We start from the raw sequence: 20,148 nt of genomic DNA on the forward strand, positions 1-20,148 counted from the left end.
ATGGGCCCAAAGTCTGTCTACTTGGGATAATGGTCCAAAAGTCTGTCTGCTTTAGAAAAGGGGTCAGTGGATGCTTGCTTTAGTATCAGAGGTCAAATGTTGCCTGATTTGGATAAGGCAGGGCTCTACTATGCTCCCATTTTATGAGCCTTTGCATAGAGCCCTGTAAGGGATCCACGCTTGCCTGATTTGGATAAGGTGACCAGGTTAGTCTCCTTGGAGCAGCACAAGGGCAGTTTATCAGCACAAAGTGCAATGGCTTTTTTCAAGTGCAATGGCTACTTCAGTATTGAGTAAGGAGTGTTTGTCTGTTTTAGAGAAGGGGACAAGAGATGCCAGCCTCATGCTGTGGGTCACCAATTTGTCTTTATGAAACAAGTGGTGCAGTAAAGCTTGTTTTCCTATATTGGATATGGAGCCAAGAGTTATTTCACTGGACCAAGGGGCCAAAGTCTGGCTAAACTCGGAGTTGTGCTGTCATTAGTTGTGTGTATGTGTGTGTGTGTGTGTGTGTGTGTGCATATGTGTAGACATTAGATAGTGTGTGAACACTACAGCAAGACCCCGTGTGTATGCATGAATGTGTGCTTACATGTGCATATTAGCTCATATAGTGTGTGCAATAAGACACAAGCTGGGAGTGGACATGACAAAGTAGATATTTGAAATTCTAACGAGAGGACAAGTCATTTATTTAGCATTTTGAGAGCTCACCTGCTTGTAATTCTGTATGATGTTGGGCAGTATTAAAGATCACACATGATATGCTGTTATCTGCCACGCGACTGCGGCTTCTGTGATGCAGTCCGGGACTACAGGAAGGAAGAACACCATCCGCTCTGAGTTCATATCCGGCACAACTGCGCGGAGGACAGCTCCTAACATGCCATTCAATCATTTCTCCCGGACAACCGGTCTGGAGATACCAATCACAGCAAAATTACAATTCACCTAACAGCAGCCAGAGCGTGAATATCATTATTGCTAATTCGTCAAAAGGACAGTGAGGTAGAGACAGCGACGTCGTAAGCACGACGCGGACATCGTTCGACGGCTGTGGAGCCAGCAGAACCCGGCTAATTGACCTCTGACCTGGGCCACACAGCGTCGAGCGGTAGAGAGAAGGCAGACGCGTCTTCAGCAGGGTGGTTCTGAGGGGAGAATGGGGGGGGGACCCAGGTTTGGAGGGCGGGCAGTTTCTGCCTCTCCTGCAAACTGAACGGAGGAGTTATTAAAGAGCTCTAGGAGAAAGGAAGGGCTGGCTGATGGTCATCTGGCCCTTACTGTGTTTAGAGGAAGATCTGGCTGCATACGAGCACATCTGCCCAACAAGGCAAATTTTCGATTGGCCCACTTTTAACGTGTAGCGAAGGGCATTTCAGATATTTACACATGCCGGCACACACATACATGCGCACACGAACACAAAGACACACACGCGCACGCCTGCACACGTGCACATACATACCTACATGGGCACAGGCATTCACACACACACACACACACACACACACACACAGACACACAAATTGAGAGGCAGGGAATTTTCCAGCTAAAAGTCAGCAGTCATAACAGCTATTGTATAACTGCGTACATACATACGTACACACACACACATGCACGCACACATCCCCAACAGCATCACACAACACTGCCAGGGGACATTATTTGGCAGCTGTCGAGTCCGATATGAACATGGGAGACACTCAGCTACGCAGCTGCAGGGAAAAAACAACTGCCTGAGGGGGGCCGTATTTGGCAGCTGCAATATCAGACCCTCCTGGCAGCTTTTCCCATGCTTTTGGCTCTAGGTGCCAAAAGCATGGAGAGGAGACGGCGCTATTCGGAAGGGGCACTATCTGGCAGGGACACTATCAGGCATGTTACATTAGCAGCAAAGAGGCGTCAGTATGAATTATGGCTCACGGAGACTTCAAGAGAAAACTGTCAACAACCGTCAGCTCAGCAAACACTCAGAGGGACAACAAAAGAACAAAAACAGAAGCACAACAAGCAGCATATATCAGTCAGGTTGCATGTTTTGGGGTACCCCGCGCGAAATAATTTTTTTTAATCAAATAATTGAAAAAAGCAGGAGAAAGTTGTTTTCGGGGCTAATTACTTTTTGTTTTTGTTTGGGATGCGGTTTCGTTGCACATTTACAACACAACTTTAGCGTCTAGTCTCTACAGGGGATGAGTCTGGGTGGTCGGGGTGCGGGGCCTTGGGGGAGGGGAAGGGGGGGCATAGAGGTGCTTATATGCTATAATGGGAGAGACAGACAGCGAGCCAGCAGGGGGCGCATAGTGGCGAAGCGAGAGAACACAGAGGGAGATCTAATGAGGTTGCAGTCAAATGGCTTGTGAATTAGGCTCCAGCTGTCTGAAGAGAACAAAGTTTAGCGTGCGTAATTCTCCCGTCCCCCCACCGGAGACGCCGCTCTCCCGCCTGGCTCCCTCTGTGGACACGGCTCGGGGTTCGAGAAGCCCAAAGGCACGCTATCAAAGGGCTATTTATACACACACCGCATCCAGCGTGCACGGCCCATTGAGAGTGGAGAGGCTTTGGGATGGATAATGGAGGGGGGGGGGGGGGGGGGGGACCGTAGGTGCAGTAGAACTCTCTGGAAAAAAAAAACGCAAAAAGAGGCACGGATCCATAAGCCGATGGCGGTCTTAACGTCAGTCTTCGATGAGGCCTGCGGGCGGAGCTGTCAGAGGAACGGGGAAGTGCTCCGAGATCGACAAGATCCCCTCTCATCCTCACAGTGGTCCGCATCCCACAATTCACCACTCACAGCAATCAATCAATCAATGAAATGGCATCGTTTCTGTGTACCGCATTTCGCAAAGGATTTGTCACGACACCCTTCACTGAATACCCAGGCCTAAACCCCAACAAAGAACGTCAGAGGTGACAGTGGCAAGGAAAAGCCCCCTGGTTGGCATATAGCAAACCATAGAAGGTTAACGCATTAGGATGAGCTCGTCCTCCTCAGGCCAGCTCAGGGTGTGGGTTCATAGGGACAAACATGGTCAAGTACATTTTCAGCCTGTCTAATCAGGGCTGGCTGTATGAAGCAGAACCCGTGGGGGTGTTCTTCTCTTTCTCCATCTCTCTCAGTTTCTCTTTCTCATTCCTCCTCTCTCTCTCTTGCACTCTCTCATTCTCCCCTTCTCTCTCATTCTTCCTCCTTGACCTCCTACTCTTTTTTTTCCAGGTTATAAAATAAACTGCTGATCCAATACTGCGGATAAGGCAGCATATTAAAAAAAAACACCAAAAAAAACAAAAAATTCCAGGTTATATTTTATTCATAAATGAGTTCCTAAAATAAAATAATAAATTCAGCGCAAGTTCTATTTCCAGAGGCTGAACCGCACGAAAACCGCGTTGGCAGACAGCCCGGCCGTGGCCAATCAGAAACCCCGTTAGAGCACGCCTCCTCACCGCCACCCGGCTGCTCCGCCATCGCGGCTCTGCGTCAGCGGCACGCCGAGCGCGTCATCGTCAGCGGCGGGAAGCAAGCCGGCCTGGCGGTTTTTAGATCCTGCCACATCTGTGCGTGGCAGGCCCGATGGCGGAGGCCTCCCCCTGATGCTCCTAGCTGTCCTTGTTTGGGCGCGATGCGCTGGCTGGCTCCTCCCCTGCAGTGCCAGGGCCAGCTCTGCGCTAACGGCGACTTTCATAACCGCGGGGAGGCGAAGCGGCCTTGGGCTGGGTGGGGATGGTGGTGTGGGGCACGTGGCGGGAGGCTGTGAGGGGGAGCATGTATTTGGGCTGGGTGGGGATGGTGGTGTGGGGCACGTGGCGGGAGGCTGTGAGGGGGAGGAGGGGGGGAGCACTGTATTTGGGCTGGGTGGGGATGGTGGTGTGGGGAGGGTGCGGAGAGGGGGGCACTGTATTTGGGCTGGGTGGGGATGGTGGTGCGGGGAGGGTGCGGAGAGGGGGGCACTGTATTTGGGCTGGGCCCCTGTCGGTCAGAGCGCTGTTAATGCTGTGCATAAACGCAAAGGCATTGACGCATAAACAGCATTAGCCCCTCTCACAGCGATATCGACGAGCTGCGCCTAATGTCTAGTCAGTGAGTCGGCCGCTGGGAGTACATGGGCTGTTTCATCCACGGTCTCAGAGAGCTATTGATGTTCTGCATAATGTGCTGTCCAATTAGCATGGATCGCTAACTCCATACTGCACGCTGTCAGAGGTCAGAGGCTAACCCCTGGTTCAAGTGGGGTCTGAATGTGTGGCTCCCTCCCACAGGGCGACTGTTACAGTCTGCAGTGCTGAAGAAATGCAGGTTCCGGTCAATGTAAATTCAAATGAGATTAAATTCCATAAATTCTGGTCAGTGATTTCACATACGTCTGTACTGCAGTCTAAGTGCACGGGTCTTTGTTACAACATTGTGTTTTGTTTTACAATGTCTGTGTGTGTGTATGCGTGTGTGAAATAATTTTCTGGTTTTGATTCTGTGTGTGTGTGTGTGTGTGTGAGAGAGAGAGAGAGTTCTCTGGTTCTGAGTCAGTGTGCATCTCTCCTTCTTTGCAGAATGTTGACAGAGCTGATGAAACAGCCAGGGGCGGAGTCAGGCATGGATGGGACAGGGGGCCACGCCCCCATCGGGAGCAATGGAATTCATGGCAGAGGGCTACGCAACACCAATGGTGAGCTGGCCTCTAATTACTGACCAATGGCCATCCTGCTACGATTTCCCCTTTAAATAGGTGACCAATGGCCACTCTACCATGATATTCCCGTTAAATGAGTGACCAATGACCAACCTGCCGCAATTAATAATCAATGAGTTGCATCACCATTGAACTGAGTGGTCATAGTCTGGGACCAGGAAATAAGCTGGATGCAAATCGCAGTAACATTGTTCATTGCTCATCTTGTGTTGCCTTGAAGGAAAGTTGTCGCTAAACCCAGCCACAGGCTAATTGGACTTGCATTAATAGGGTTGGAACCGACATTTGACCTTTGTTGTTTAACCATGTTTTTCTCCTCAAATTCATCTCACGGTTATTTGCAAGAGTATTTCGATGACGGTTCATTCGATGCTTTCGTGCACATTTTTTTTAAAGCAAGAAAAAAGCGACGAGTAGAACTGACTGGACGAAGTTCAGGACAGATCACAGCGCAACTTGGATTATCCAAAGCCTCCAGGAGCTTGTGACTCAAGCTAAAGACTCTCAGACTTTGAGTTAGGTATCAGTGATTTCCACCCTTGTATTTCACTCTGCTTCTATAAGTGGGGGCTTTTCTGGGACTAAATCCCTAGTGGGGTACTCATTAACTGTAAATGCATCCTCCCCCTCAGACTCACACTGCCTGATGCGCACAGGGAATTCTCCTGAAAGGCACTGAAGGACGTGCTTATGGCATATTCCTGACATCTCCCCCTTCCCTTCCCGTTGCTAACGGAAGAAGCGGAGGCTGATTCCCATTTAATTGAGACTCTGCCGTCAGTGTTCCAGTCCAAATTCCACTGACAATGGATTTGCAATGAGGTGCTATGGAGAAGTCTGTCTGTTGGCAAACTGGACATATTTAGAGTCTTATTCAGTTTATATCTCTCTCTTACTCTCTCCACCCCATTTCTATCTCTCTTTCTCTCTGAAGGGGGGGGAAAGTATCTGGGAGAGAGTGAGTGAGAGAAAGATAGAGAGTGAGAGTGTGAGAGATGAAGAGAGAAAGTGAGAGACAGAGGGGGTGAAAGATGGAGGGAGAGTGAGAGAGATGGAGAGAAGCAGAGAGACAGAGATAGGGTGAAAGATGGAGAGAGAGATGGATAGAGAAATGGAATGGGGTAGATAGAAAGAGGCAGATGGAGAAAGAAGGGGACAGATAAGTGAGAGAAAGAGATAAGAGAATAATGAGGAAGAAAAAGAGAGAGGCAGGAGAGCGATAGAGAGAATGATAGTGAGGAAGTGATGTGAGGAACGAGGGAGGAAAGGGAGGAGGAGGGCCCGCAGGCAGGGTGTTGCAGGGGCTCCGGCAGCCCCCGCCCCCAAAGTGATGGATGCCAGTGTCAGCGCGCGCCGCACACTGCTATCGCCGTTATGACAGTCAACGCACTGCGGCGCTCAGACTCTCCGCCATAACAGGGACTCCACAGAGGCCGGGCACTGCGATGCCACAGGGGTTTCACCGCAGTGTACAAAACACAGCACTAAATATACAGCCCTGTGGGAGCGGCCAGCAGGCAGCCCACAGCCGAACGAAACGCAAGCACAGGGGCCGCCGTGTGAGCATGACTCTTAATGACACAAACTTGGCCTGAGTCTGCATGCGTGTGTGTGTGTGTGTGTGGGTATGTGTGTGTGCATGGGTGGTGTGTGTGTGTGTGTGTGCGTGTGGGCATCTGTGTGTGCATGGATGTGTGTGTGCGTGCGTGCGCGCGTGCGTGAGTGTTTGGGTATGTAGGCATGTGTGTGTGATTGTGTGTGCGTGTGTATGCATGGGTGTGTGTGTGTGTGTGTGTGTGTGTGTGTGTGTGCGTGTGTGTATGTGTATGTGTGATTGTGTGCGTGGGCGTGCACATGTGTGTGTGATTGTGTGTGCGTGTGTATGCATGGGTGTGTGTGTGTGTGTGTGTGTGTATGTGTATGTGCATGGGTGTGTGTGTGTGTGCGTGAGTGTTTGGGTATGTAGGCATGTGTGTGTGATTGTGTGTGCGTGTGTATGCATGGGTGCGTGTGTGCGTGTGTGTATGTGTATGTGTGATTGTGTGTGTGGGCGTGCACATGTGTGTGTGTGTGTGCGCGCGGGTATGAGTGTGTGATTGCGTTTGTGTTCATGTGTTTGCATGTAGTTCACTGATACGTATAAGAGTATTCACAGTCCACTTCCTCTGAATGGTGCTCTAGCCTTTTAGAGGACACCGTTATCCCAAAGTTTTCAGAACCATGGACAGCTCTCCCACTATTTTCTAAGGGGTTTTCCAGTGCTTAGCTGCAGAACTGAGTTTAGCATGGAAACCCTTTTCCATTTCCTAACAGTGAAGACGATGATGAAGCAGATATTTAACACCTTTTTTGGTAATGAGATTTTTTGCTGATTTGTTATGGCAAGTACTCAACAGGGATGTGTGCAGATTTTAAATGTACTGGAAGCATATGAATAATCTTGGAATTAGAGCCACCAAGAATGCCATTATAACCAGTGTTATGTGTGTATTTGTGTGTGTGTGTGTGTGTGCGTGTATGAGTGAGTGAGCGTGTGTGCTTGTGTGTGTGTGTGTGTGTGTGCTTGTGTTTGTGTGTGTGCGTCAGCATGTATGTGTGTGTATGTGCGTGTATGTGCATGTGCGTGTGTGCGCGAACATGTGTGTGCGTGCGTGTGTGTGTGTGTGTGTGTGCGTCAGCATGTATGTGTGTGTATGTGCGTGTATGTGCATGTGCGTGTGTGCGCGAACATGTGTGTGCGTGTGTGTGTGTGTATGTGTGTGTGTGCATGCATGCGTGTATGTGTGTGTGTGTGTGTTTGTGTGTGTGCGTGGGGTGTGGTGTGCTTGTGTGTGTGTGTGTGTGTGTGTGTGTGCGTGCGTGTGCATGCGTGTGTGTGTGTGTGTGTGTTAAGTGGAAACGTTTAATCATTGCTCTGCCACTCCCCTCCCCCATACCCCTCCTCTTGACCTCCCCATCTGTCTTTACAAAGCCAGAAGCACATCAACCCCTCTATAACAAACACACACACACACACACACACACACACACACCGAGGTGTCTGCAGGTGGCAGTCCGTCTGCGCAGACAGCCCTTGCTGCGTCTGCAGGTTTACACGTTAAGCCCAGATGTGCACAGAGCTGCCATCAGCCCAAAGCCTGTAAGCCCGGCGCCATTTACAGGCTTTAGGAAGACAGCAAAGAGCGTTTACCAGAGAGCAGGACAGCACACCCGTCCTGCTGACAGCCGTCAAACCCCCGTGCTCTTCAGTTTTTTAAAGATCTGGGTTGATGATCCATTACTGCAGATGACACCGATAACAGCGCGTTTTTAGCCGCGTAAATGTGGTGAAACGCTGAGGCGTCGAAGTCGCGGATCGACGGCCTCGCTCCCTTAAAATCTCCGGGCCGGATGGGGACGGCCGAGCGAGCGGCAGGCAGCGCGCACGTTTTAATCGACCCGGAGCTTCGACGCGGCGATGCCCATCAGACCCGGTCCGGATCACGCGATGGTCCGGGTGGCGGTCGACCGCATTGCGCATTTGCGGAGCGCGGCGGGTGTGGTGACATTAGGGTGGTGCACACCAGCGCTTTCCCTAATCCCAAAATAATGAGCAGCGCCCTCTCAGGCCAGGCCCAGAAGGGCGGCCGCCCACACATTAGCGCCTGCCCCGCACACCAGCACTGGCCCCGCACACCAGCGCTGGCCCCACACACCAGCGCTGGCCCCACACACCAGCGTTGGCCCCACACACCAGCGCCTGCCCCACACACCAGCGCTGGCCCCACACACCAGCGCCTGCCCCGCACACCAGCGCTGGCTCCACACACCAGCGCTGGCCCCACACACCTGCCGGCTCTGGCCCGATGACAACCTGATCAGCCAGATGGGAGAACTTGCCCCAGAATGCTGGAGTCTCCCTGGATTGCTCTGCAGGTGAACACACCCCAGATTGTGGGGTGTACAGAGTGGTCAAAACCGCGCCCCACTTCACCCTTTTGTTCTCCTGCAGGGCAGGCAGGATTCCCACAGCCACAGACTGATCCTCACAGACTGATCCACACAGCCACAGACTGATCCGCACAGCCACAGACTCAGTGTTAGAGAGGGAGGTGCAGTGAGGAAAATCAAGAAGGCTGATACTTCATTTGATGGTTCAGCAGATTCAGTCAGGCATGCCGTCCATTAAAAGCAACAGACCCTGGAATGCTAATGCTGCGGTAGCAGCTAGCAGCAGGTGATCCGAGAATCCAGATTTAAGCCCATCAGTCGTGAAGCACGTTTCAATGACAATGACAGAGTCGATCTGTCTCTGAGCCTGGAGGCCCAAAAAGATGGTCGATTCTGGTTCATCTCGCCGAAAGGGGTAGCAGCGTGATGGAGGGGAACAGGTGTAGTATCGATGGCTATCCACAGACCTGCGCAGAAAGCCAATCAAAGCGCCACGACTACGGTAGAATGACAACGAAGCCGCTATCAATCAAAAGGGCTGTCCAACTTAAAAAAGAAAAAAAAAAACATGGGAGGAAGTGATCTTCAAAAACAGGATGTGGACAGTTAAGGCGCCTGGAAAGACAACGCCTTGCGGAACGGCCGACCAGCGCTTGCGTCACATCGACCGTATCGATCGGGCCCGAGATGTTCGGAGAGACGCAGGCAGCGCAGCAGAAGCACTAATGTGACCGAGGAGGTGCCGCTCACGCCTTCGTCTGGAGACAAACGACGGCAAGCGCAAACAAACAGACGACGCGCGTCCCATTTCCCCAGCGCTTTTAAATTGCAAAACAACATGTCGCAGAGAAGGCACTTTATCCATCAATTTCACCTACTTAGCCCACCGAGGAGAGAGAGGGAAGGGGGGAGGGGGAGAGAAAGAGAGATGGAAAAGAGAGATATACAGCGGAAGGTGCAGAGAGAGAGACAGAAAGATAGAGAGATAGAGAGAAGGAGGGGAGGTTTGGGGTGAATACTGTAAAATGAATAGAAGTGAAAAATAGAACTGGAATTTACTCCTCCCCATTCAGACATGTACTCTTTTGTTTACTCTCTCCCCTGTCCCTCGCTCTCTCCCTCTTTCTTTCTGTCTCCTCCAGTGAAACTGAAAGGTCAACGGATAGAATACATACAGAGGGAGGAAATGTCAGGCATGCCACAGGGCTGTGCATCTGTGTGTGTCACAGGATGAGAGTCCGTGTGTGCGTGTGTGTGTGTGCGTGCGCATAGTGAGTTTATACCTGTTTATGTGTGTGTGTGTGTGTGTGTGTGTGTGCGTGCGCGTAGTGAGTTTATGCCTGTTTATGTGTGTGTGTGTGTGTGTGCGTGTCATACTGGCTGTAGACCAGCCATACCTCCACATTAGCTTGTGTTTGTTCTCCATGTAAACGCGCTTGTGCCGCTCGGTCCCCTCACACACGCGTCATGGGACCAACGCACGGCTAACGTGGAGCGTGTGCGTCAGCGAGCGAGAGGAGCGCGTCTGTCCCGCGCGGCGCGTCTTTCCCGCGCGCTTCCGTTTGTCTCTGCGCCTCATTCTGAAAGAGCCTCCTGACAGTGGGGGGGGGGGGGGGCAGAGCTTCATTAAATAATGACAGAGGATTATGGCGCAGAGATGGAGGGAACGGGACAGTACATTACACCTGACGTGCACCGAGAAGCACTTAACACAAAGACCGGCGTCCCTCCCCGAACAGCACTGCTGCTGCACATTAAAGAGCCCGAATGGCGTAGAGGGGGGGGCCACAAATCACAGCCCTGAGCGCAGCAGCAGGAGGTATGGAGCGAGGGAAGGAGGGAGGGGGGGAGACGGAGAGAGATTATAAGGAGGGAGAGAGGGAGAGACCGAGAATGAGAGAGGGAGAGAGAGAGGGAGGGGAGGGACGAAGAGAACAAAAAGAAGAGCAGGACAGAGATAGAGAAGAGAAAGGAGAGAGAGACATTAAAAAGGAGAGGGGGAGAGACTGAGAATGAGAAAGAGAGAGAGAGAACAGATTCAGCTGACATAAAGAGAAAGTGAGTGTTATTCTCTTTGACAGGTTAGCAGCTGGTCACCGTGATATACTTTCCTCTCATCCTCACCTTTCTCTTCTTTCTCTCTACACATCTCTCTCTCTCCCTCTCCCTCGGGGTCCACAAAGATACTTGCAGCTTGACTGTTACACTTGTCAATTACAAATCTGTGAAAGGACTTGTTAACCCCCAGACCCACCCCTCCCCCCTGCTCCACCCCCCTCCACTCGCCCCCAGGTGCAGTGACCCAGTCGGTCACAATGTAAATCAGGTTGTTGCTGGGAGATACCATCCAAGGAAGGAAAACAAGGGGGGAAGGGGGGGTTGGTTGTGGGCTTGAGAGGGTTTGGCTTGCGTTTGAAGGTCAAAAGATTGCAGCGGTTTAATGGGTCTGCAGCGTAGCACCAATCAGCGTCTGAAATGGGGCATTGGTTCGAGCCACCGTCCACTGCACCAGATCTGAGCGGATGTCCGCAGCACGTGGAGCCCCTAGACGCCCCCGACTCCCCCCGTACCCCGTGCAGACGCGCTCCCACGTCCCCCAGCGGGGAACCGTGTGGCCTCAGAGCCCTGGGAACACCCAATCCTTGCGTTTCACCTACGTGCACTGCACTGCAGCACGTCAGCGCGCCAGCGCGTGCTTACAGACCAGCAGCCCAGGCTAACGTGCTAACACCAGCGCTAACTCCAGCGCTAACACAAGCGCTAACACCATCACTAACACAAGCGCTAACAAAAGCAGAAACACAAGCACTAACACAAGCGCTAACAAAAGCACAAACACAAGCGCTAACATAAGCACTAACACCAGCCACAGCTTTAGCAGGGCAGACAGACTGTAGACAGGGACTGTGCTCCAGCCTCCTCATTATCGCACCACACAAACAAGGGGACCCGCTTACCCTAAAGCAGGGGACCCCCAACACAGACTTTGTGAGCCAGTATGCTTTCTGTGCTCCACTTCTCTCTTAAATGCAGCCATATGTAACATGTAACATATTTTTAAATTTGGCAATAAAGCAATTTTTCTAGATATGAGAAATACCTGCATGTCTGCTGACTGGTGCAGTGCTTGGTTTGACTGCCAGTGAAGAGGAATAAAGGAGAGTAATTTCACATGAAGCTTGCAACCCCCTGTCTGGCGAACCACTGCGTTAATGCTTTTGACGTCAGGGGAGGGAAATCAGACACAACAGATCTCGCAGTAGTATGCAGCAAAAGAGGACAGTACTGTCTTCTTGGGGGAAAATAAGATAAAACACGGGGAACAGTGACCTCCTTCCCAAACACAGGCTCCTCCCAGTCTGTTACTGAGGAGGGAAACACACAGAAACTCCTTCTGCTTAATCGTACAGAGTTTGGCCAGTCCTACTGCCTCTCCCCCCCTTCCCCCTCCCCCTCCCCCCTCCCCCCACGACCATGGCACGAGTCCCAAAGTTCTCCACCGGCCGTGGCAGAGATCTACACTAACGTTCCTGGAGGTGATGTCCGCACACTTGTGCCAAACGCTTCAAAGGATGGCCGAGCTAGAAAGAACCAGGCTGCGCGTCAGCGATGCGATTACGCAAATGCATTCCCTGGCAGAAATTAAAATGCATGTAGCCTACATACATATAAATGTGGAAATGGGACGTCACACTGGACGCGCAAAAGACTTTAGTTTATGCAGCGTTTCTTTTCCCCCCCTGGACTCACACACGGCCCTACCGAAGAAACGAACCGGAGGGTTGCGCAGGTTTTTGAGGTTTGCTCATTTATCCTTCGTCATTTACCGGAGGCTCTTGTCCAGAATGGCGTATGCAGCTCGCGTTCTTCACACGGAGCCCGTTCACACAGCTGTGTGTTTTACTGAAGCGGCTCGGGTGAAGCACGCTGCTTACGGATGCAACAGCAGCAGCCCGCCTGGGAATGGAGACCTACCTCAGAAGAGCCGCGAGCGTAAATCCCGCTACACCGCCGCCCTATTTCCAATCAGCGGCCAAATCAAGCACTGAAAACAAGGCGTGTGGATTCCTCAGCCAGCCAATGACTTTAATAAATCGCTTAATGGTAGAACCGCATTAACAACCAGGAGACGCTGTGCCCCGCCAGATTTGGAGTCTAGCGGTCTGACTGCACACCACTTCTACAGGGCTTGAAGACGCTGACAGGGAATGCTAAGAAGGCTTCTCGTTCTCGTTCAGGTCCAAATCTGATCCCCAAGGTGGAATCCCTGGCCAATCAGGGACATTAATCGATCAGTGAAGCTCTGCTGCGTGTCTGTATGTGCGGAATATGCGTTTCATCATGTTCGAGTGTATGTGTGCGTCGTCATGTAGGCCAGCGTTTCCCAACTGGTGTGCCGTAGAATCTGGTGTGCCGTCAGGAGAGGTCAGGTGTGCCGTGTGAAAAACGCTTTTTAAAAAGTGTAAAAGCCCAAAAAACTTAAATTAAGAAATACCACCCACAATAGCCAAAATAAAAGTCATTAAAATTAATGTTGCTTAATTTACAACCCTGAAAGAATATTTCGGCCAAGCGCTGAAGCATCACATCAGCTTCAGTGTGTCGCTAGCTTTTGAGCGGCGTGCCTTGAAATTCTGAAAATTTGGAAAGAGTGACTCAGAAGGAAAAAGCTTGGGAAACACTGATGTAGGCCATGCATACATGTGCGACCGTTTGTGTGTGTCTGTGTGTGTGTGTGTGTGTGTGTGTGTGCTCATCTGCGTGTGTGTGTATAGCAGTACATTGGCCCGTGCCCTGTTGAGTGTCACAGATATGGGTTCTGAGGTGGCTGGCGGTGTGTGGTAGTGACATAACTGCTACAGTGCAGGAGAACATGCTGGCAGCGAGGAGGCCTAACGATGGCACTTCATGTGGGGGGGGGGGAGTGGAGAGGGACAAAAACTGCACTGTAGGTAACACCCCCCCCGTCAGCATTTATTAACCGTCAAATTACATCACAAACGCAACGGGCCCTGTTTCCAGAGGAGGTGCGGAGCGCCCGGGGCTAATGGAACGGGCGGAGACTGTGTAGCGCCGCGGCGATGGCTAAGGCTCGGTACGCGGCGCGAGCCGTCGGGGAGTTGCGTAACGCGTCTTCAGCGGCGCCCGCCCTCCCACTCCCACCCTCGAGTGGTTCTCATCTCAAAAAGGCTGCCTGGTCATTTAAAAAAAAAAAAAAAAAACGGACGAATTAGCGTTCGCCGCGGCGCGCTATCACGCGCTAATAATTTTGCCGAGTTGCGGTTGTACGACTTCTAAGAAATGAAAGAGATCTAAAAAAAAAAAAGAAAATGGGTCTATTGTCAGCACAGCCCTGAATGACCTCCCTGTTAAATCTGTCATTTTCTGTATTTCTCCTGAGATCCAGATAGTGACAGGAAAACGATTAGGCAGCCGACAGAGTTAGCACTATCGCACCATCGCAGGTTGGCATCGGCTGTTCTCCTGCTTGGATGTCTCCCTCAGCGACGGAGCGCCTGAGGAAAGGTCTCAGCTGTGCCGCCGGCTCTCTCTCTCTCCGACACGCACGCTGGAGGGACGGCGTTAGGCCTCACGCGCGCGCCAGTCAATAATTAATAATCTCAGGTCTGGGGTGTGCACCTGCGGAGTGGACGCTGAATCCCTGCGTCGATATCCTGACGTGGGAATCCATAGCTGGGAGAACACGGGCGTGTTTTCCCCTCCGAAGTGCAGCTTGTAATTATCCATCGTCTACGATAGAACGTGTGGAAATGCATATGGAAATGTGATGAGATTAAAGGTCAGGCACATTCATTTTGTGCAATTTAAAACTATTTTTAGGGAAGATGATTTTTTGGAGATGTTAAAATATGCTGCAAAATCAATCGTTGTAATCAGATGCAAGAAATTTGGGGAATTGTGTCCCACAGGGCTTTCCACTTATAAAACCCAAATGGTGATTATACCCTTTCAAGCAATCAGCTCTTTAAAAAAAATGCAATGCTCTGCTTTTCTATAGATTTTTTAAATTCATGGTCCAATATAAAGTCCAATGTTATATCCGATTTTAAGAATCTCCAACTTGGATAAATAATAAGCAGGACCTTGAATAATAAGCGGGCCCTGGAATAAGAAGTGGGCCCTGGAATAAGAGATGGGCCCTTGGGTAAGAAGTGGGCCGTCGAATAAGAGGTGGGCCCTTGGGTAAGAAGTGGGCCCTCGGGAAAGACACACCCCCTCATTCCGACATCTTACAGCCCCACGCCATCATCACAGCCGCCACTAACCATCAGGGGACATAAGGTGGGCGGGGGGTGAAAATCCACTAATTGCATCGACAGAATTCCCTGGCACCCGTCCCGGCCACCGCAGCAGGCCGCGGTCCCGAAAGTGGGGCTCCGGAGCCAGGACGGGCGCTGAGCGCAGCGTCCGCCGGCGTGCCCATCCATCGGCCGCCTCTCGCCACGGCAACGCCGCGACACCTTGGCGAACGCCGCGTTTGTCTGCGCTCAGGAGGAGAAAGAGGTTAAGAACCAATGTTGTCAGGGGCAATTTGTTCTGTTGTGTTGCAGCAAAGCAAAGCCGCCCAATCACCTGGTGAACAGCGCAGCCTATAAAAGAACACTGCACTTTTTCTGGCTCCGCATCTTTGCCTCTCTGCCTCCAATGCAATTCAATTTAATGACGCTTCACTGGCAGAACAACTAGAGCAAGCTTTCCACATACAGAACACACGCATATTGGATAAAAAGTTAACGTTTTTCTTGAAACATCAGCAAGAATTATAATATTAGTTGTATTGTTATTATCATTGTATAATATTGCACCTTCATCATCTTCTGTGATTTATTAGTCATACTCTGATTCTCCCTCTCCACTGTCTTTCCTCCCTCTCTCATTCCATCTCACAGACCTCTTCTCCGCTAGCTCTCCTCCATGTGCAGTTTGGTGCAATAAGCTGATTATGCCTGGGAACGGCTCACATGCTCTCACACTGAGGATTAGGGCCCCGGACTGCAGGCACCAGTACACTGCAGAAACTGCCTACCGTCTAATTTTATAACTTACACTCACTCCCACACATACACACTCAAACATGCACTCCCACACATACACACCACACACACACACTAACGCACACACACACACACACACACACACACACACTAACGCACACACACACAGAGACCACACACACAGTGCATTAAATTATGGCCCATATAAGTCTATTCCCCCTCAGTGCACTGTGTCTCTCTCTCTCTCTCTACCAGTGCAAGTCAGAAATCATCAGGGCTGATTCCTGCTGAGGGATCCTTCCACCACAGAAACAACCCTGCAGGACTGGCAGTTTAGATCCTTCTCTACATGCACACACACACCCAAACACACACACACACACACACACACACATACCAAAACACGCATGCACACTCACACCCACATCCAAACACATATGCATGCACACACACACACACAAACACACACACACACTAAAACGTGCATGCACACCCACACCCAAAAACGTGCACATACACACACTCACCCAAACAAGCACAAAACACACACACACACAGCAGGAAAGAGGGAAAGTGAGAGCAAGAGAGAGAGAAAGACAGATATGCCATAGCAGGATTAAGAAACAGGCATGTCTAAAATCTGGGACAGGTTGATGGCAGCTGAAGCACAGAGCAGCGTTCCCAACAGCGTCGACGTGTCTGTGCGCTCCGGAATATAAAATCACTGAGTGTCCTCAGAAAAGCCAGCACTGCAGTTTCCCTCAGAAACACAACCGAATTACAGTTTTTCACTCTTCCTAATGGGATGCCCCTCCATGCGCTCCGCACAGGTTGGCCACAGGTAGCCCGAGCGCACACACACACACACACACACACACGTGGTGACGATCTGCAGCGCACCCAGCCTCAGCAGACAGCGCATTAGAGGACGGACCCCGCTGCGAGACGGATGCGAGGCCGGCCCGCGCGATTCGCCGAGCACAGCGCACTGCCGCCGCCGCTCAGCCAATGGCTCAGCGGGACAGCCCGTGCCCGTCGGCACGGCTCCCGAATTATCGGCAGGCGCCGCGGCGCAGAAAGAGGCTTAAGCTCGAGCCTTCAGAACCGGGAGGAAATGTGAAAATAGGGAACGTCTGGAAAGCGTACCACTGAGAACGAGCATAAAAAGGAAAACGCTCGCGGTTTAGCGTTCAGATACTTTCGCTTTTGAGGTTTGCGACCACGGCTTCTATCCCAGCATGCACAGAGCTGAGAAGGGCGGCAATGCAACCCTGCCGCCACATGAGCCGCAATGGATTCTGGGACCAGGTTTCTGCATTGACTCTTTTTCCGACTCTCTTTCTTCTTTCCTAGATCACAACCACCTGAACAACGCCTCTCACCCCCCGCTTGGCCCAGCGATGGCGCTCTCTCACCCCCACAACAACCTCAACATGCCTGGGCTGGGCTTCAACAAGTACACCTCCCTCAAGGCTGTGGGTAAGCACTGCAGCTCGCCCGGAAACACACACACGCACACGCACAAGCACACACACACATACACACACACACACACACACACATACATACACACACACACACATACATACACACACACACACACACACACACACACGCACGCGCACGCGCACGCGCACACACACACGCATACACACACACACACACACACACATACACACATACACACACACGCATACACACACACGCACGCACACACACACACATACACACATACACACACACACACGCACACAACACACACCATACACACACACACCACACGCACAACACATACACACACACACACACATACACACACATGCAAACAAACACACATACACACATGCAAACACACATACACACACACACACATACACACACGCACAAACACACATACACACACATGCACACACACACATGCACACGCACAAGCACACACACTCACACATACACACATACACATACACACACACACACACACACACACACGCACACGCATACACACACACACACACACACACGCACACACGCACAAGCACATACACACGCACACATGCACACATACACACACACACACACGCGGACACACACACACACACACATACATTACATACACGCACATACATACACACGCATGCACATCAATACTAGACAGGACCCAGACCTTCAACAGGAGTGAAATGTCAGTGGTGACAGTTTTCTGATAGAAAGACTGAGTGACATCATCCCCTCCTGTGGTGAAGAGGATTTAAGGCTCAAGGCTGCAGTGACACACACACACTCATGCACACATACACATACACATACACACACACACACGTGCACGCATGCACAGCAGATATATCCAGACAACCAGTAGAGGCAAAGATACTTGCCAATGGGCACATACATACATCGGTCATTACCAAGGGCACATTGGTGCTTGTTCAAAGATATTCAATATACATATCCACCAACGTGTATACAAACAGACAGGAAGCACTTAGACGCCACCGTCCGCTTTCACATATTAGAATATCAAACTCAGTGAAAAGCCAACATCGTTACATAATTCCTTCAATAACCTGGCTCGATTATGCAATAAAACGGAGGCAGCCTGGGGAGCCAGGCCCAGCGGCCACGCCCATTTTATACAAACATCGCAAAATTTTTAACTCGCAAGCCTGTAATCTCAACAGATCACATTGCTCCACACCAAGAGAAATGCTTGCTTAAGACGGCTTTTCTGACATCAAAATGAAATGAAAATTTGAAAAAGAAAAAGAAAAAACCCTTTAATTAGGTGAAAATACGTTTCAGTCTGAGCCTTCCTAAAACATTTGGCTAATCTGATGAGGGCCACCGAGACATCAAAATGTATTTTTTCTTTATTTCAGGCCCCTCCTCTTTGTTGCGTAAGCACAAACAAACCAACTTCTGTTCAACCGCTAATATTAGAAATGAAAAACCTCACAGAGCAGGAAGTGCGAGGGGTGGTAAAATGAGAAGGCGTCATCCGATCTGACTCAACCCCACCGTATAACGAAGCGTGTAAGGATTTACCCAATCAGGACCTGGAACCACACAGCGAGAAATAGTCAATTTCCAGCGTACGTCACCGCTGCTCAAAACATCGCCCGATTCGGATTTAGAATTTTAAACCGCCTGCAAAATGAGTCGTTGGAACAGCGACAGTGAAGGCGTAGGACCAGATCTGTGAAAGGGGGTTCGTGTACAGGGCGACCAGCTTTACCGTCACTGCCAGAGACGGAGAGAAAGCAGACGTATCTCCCGTAGCAGCGACGGGGTACAGAAACATGAACTCCCAGCGGCCCAGAGGTTATTCCCAGGGCTAACGAAATACTGACGCTTCCCTATGCTTACATTTCTGCATGTCACCCGAGTGCTGGAAATCCCGGTGATGTTTGGCGGAGGCTGTGGTGCATTGTGGGAATGTTCGTTCGATAAAGTATGGGAACATGCACAGACTCCAGCCTCTGCTGAATACCTGTGAGCATACAGACACTGATTGAGCTGACAGATGGAAACACACGTATACACATGCAGACACACACACACACACACACACACACATACTTTATCACATTCACACACACACACACACACACGTGCACGTATGTGCATATACATACACACACACACTTTTTCACATTCACACACACACACGTGCATGTATGTGCATATACATACACACACACACTTTTTCACATTCACACACACTTGTGCATATGTGCATACACACACACACACCATGTACAAACCTTCTTTTGCCCCACCCACTGAATTACCCATAAAAGGGGGCAATAAACAAAACTGTGTGGGCAAAGTCACAGAAAGGGCAGAAGGGAGGCGGGGGAGGAGTGGAGGAGAGAGGAACAGAGGGAGCGGGCCAACTTCTGCCAGGTGCAGCAGCAGGGCCTGGATCAGGACAGACATAATTAAATCTTAATCAAATGCTAACGACCTGCGAATTTCCGCTTGGGCGCGGGTAAGAGAAAGAGAGAGAGAGAGAGAAAGAGAGGAAAAGAGAAACCGATGCAGTAGCGAGGGTGAGAAATAGGATGGAGACTGTGACAAGTGCCCCGCTTATCCGTCATACACGCACACATTCCCTGCGGGGACTTTCCTGTACTACCTGTGCAAATCAGCAGTCATTGTGAGGACATTACACTCATTTCTCCTCCCGTGTCCTTAGAAGTCCTCTAAAGCCAGAGTTTTGGCCAGAATTCCATGCAGAGCCCTGGCCAAAGCGGTTGTAATTTCTGGCCATGGTGAAGGCGCCATTATCGCCTGCGTGATATACACTCTCACTGTGGGTACAGCCCAACACACATGCGTGCAGTTAATCTACCCAATGCCATTCACTCCCACTCAAAAAAAATAAAATAAATAACCATATGTATGAGTACCAGCATACCTGCTCTGGCTCGACAGCTGCCATTTCTCCTCTCTGGAGCTCAAACCTGATCAACGGAGAAAGGCCTGGGGGGGAGGGGGGGGGGGAACATTTA

General features: G+C 50.8%; 1 protein-coding gene across 1 annotated transcript in view; it reads left to right on the forward strand.

Annotated features, from left to right (window-relative positions):
* LOC135243682 (protein shisa-8) overlaps positions 1-20,148 on the forward strand; it is a 41,961-nt gene that overhangs the window by 13,715 nt on the left and 8,098 nt on the right. Inside the window, exons 2-3 of the mRNA XM_064315672.1 lie at positions 4,552-4,667; positions 16,991-17,116. Of these exons, the coding sequence (XP_064171742.1) occupies positions 4,552-4,667; positions 16,991-17,116 (242 nt within the window). The remainder of the gene's footprint in view (positions 1-4,551; positions 4,668-16,990; positions 17,117-20,148) is intronic.

This window comes from Anguilla rostrata, chromosome 17 (genome assembly GCF_018555375.3).
Source record: "Anguilla rostrata isolate EN2019 chromosome 17, ASM1855537v3, whole genome shotgun sequence".
Lineage (NCBI taxonomy): Eukaryota > Metazoa > Chordata > Actinopteri > Anguilliformes > Anguillidae > Anguilla > Anguilla rostrata.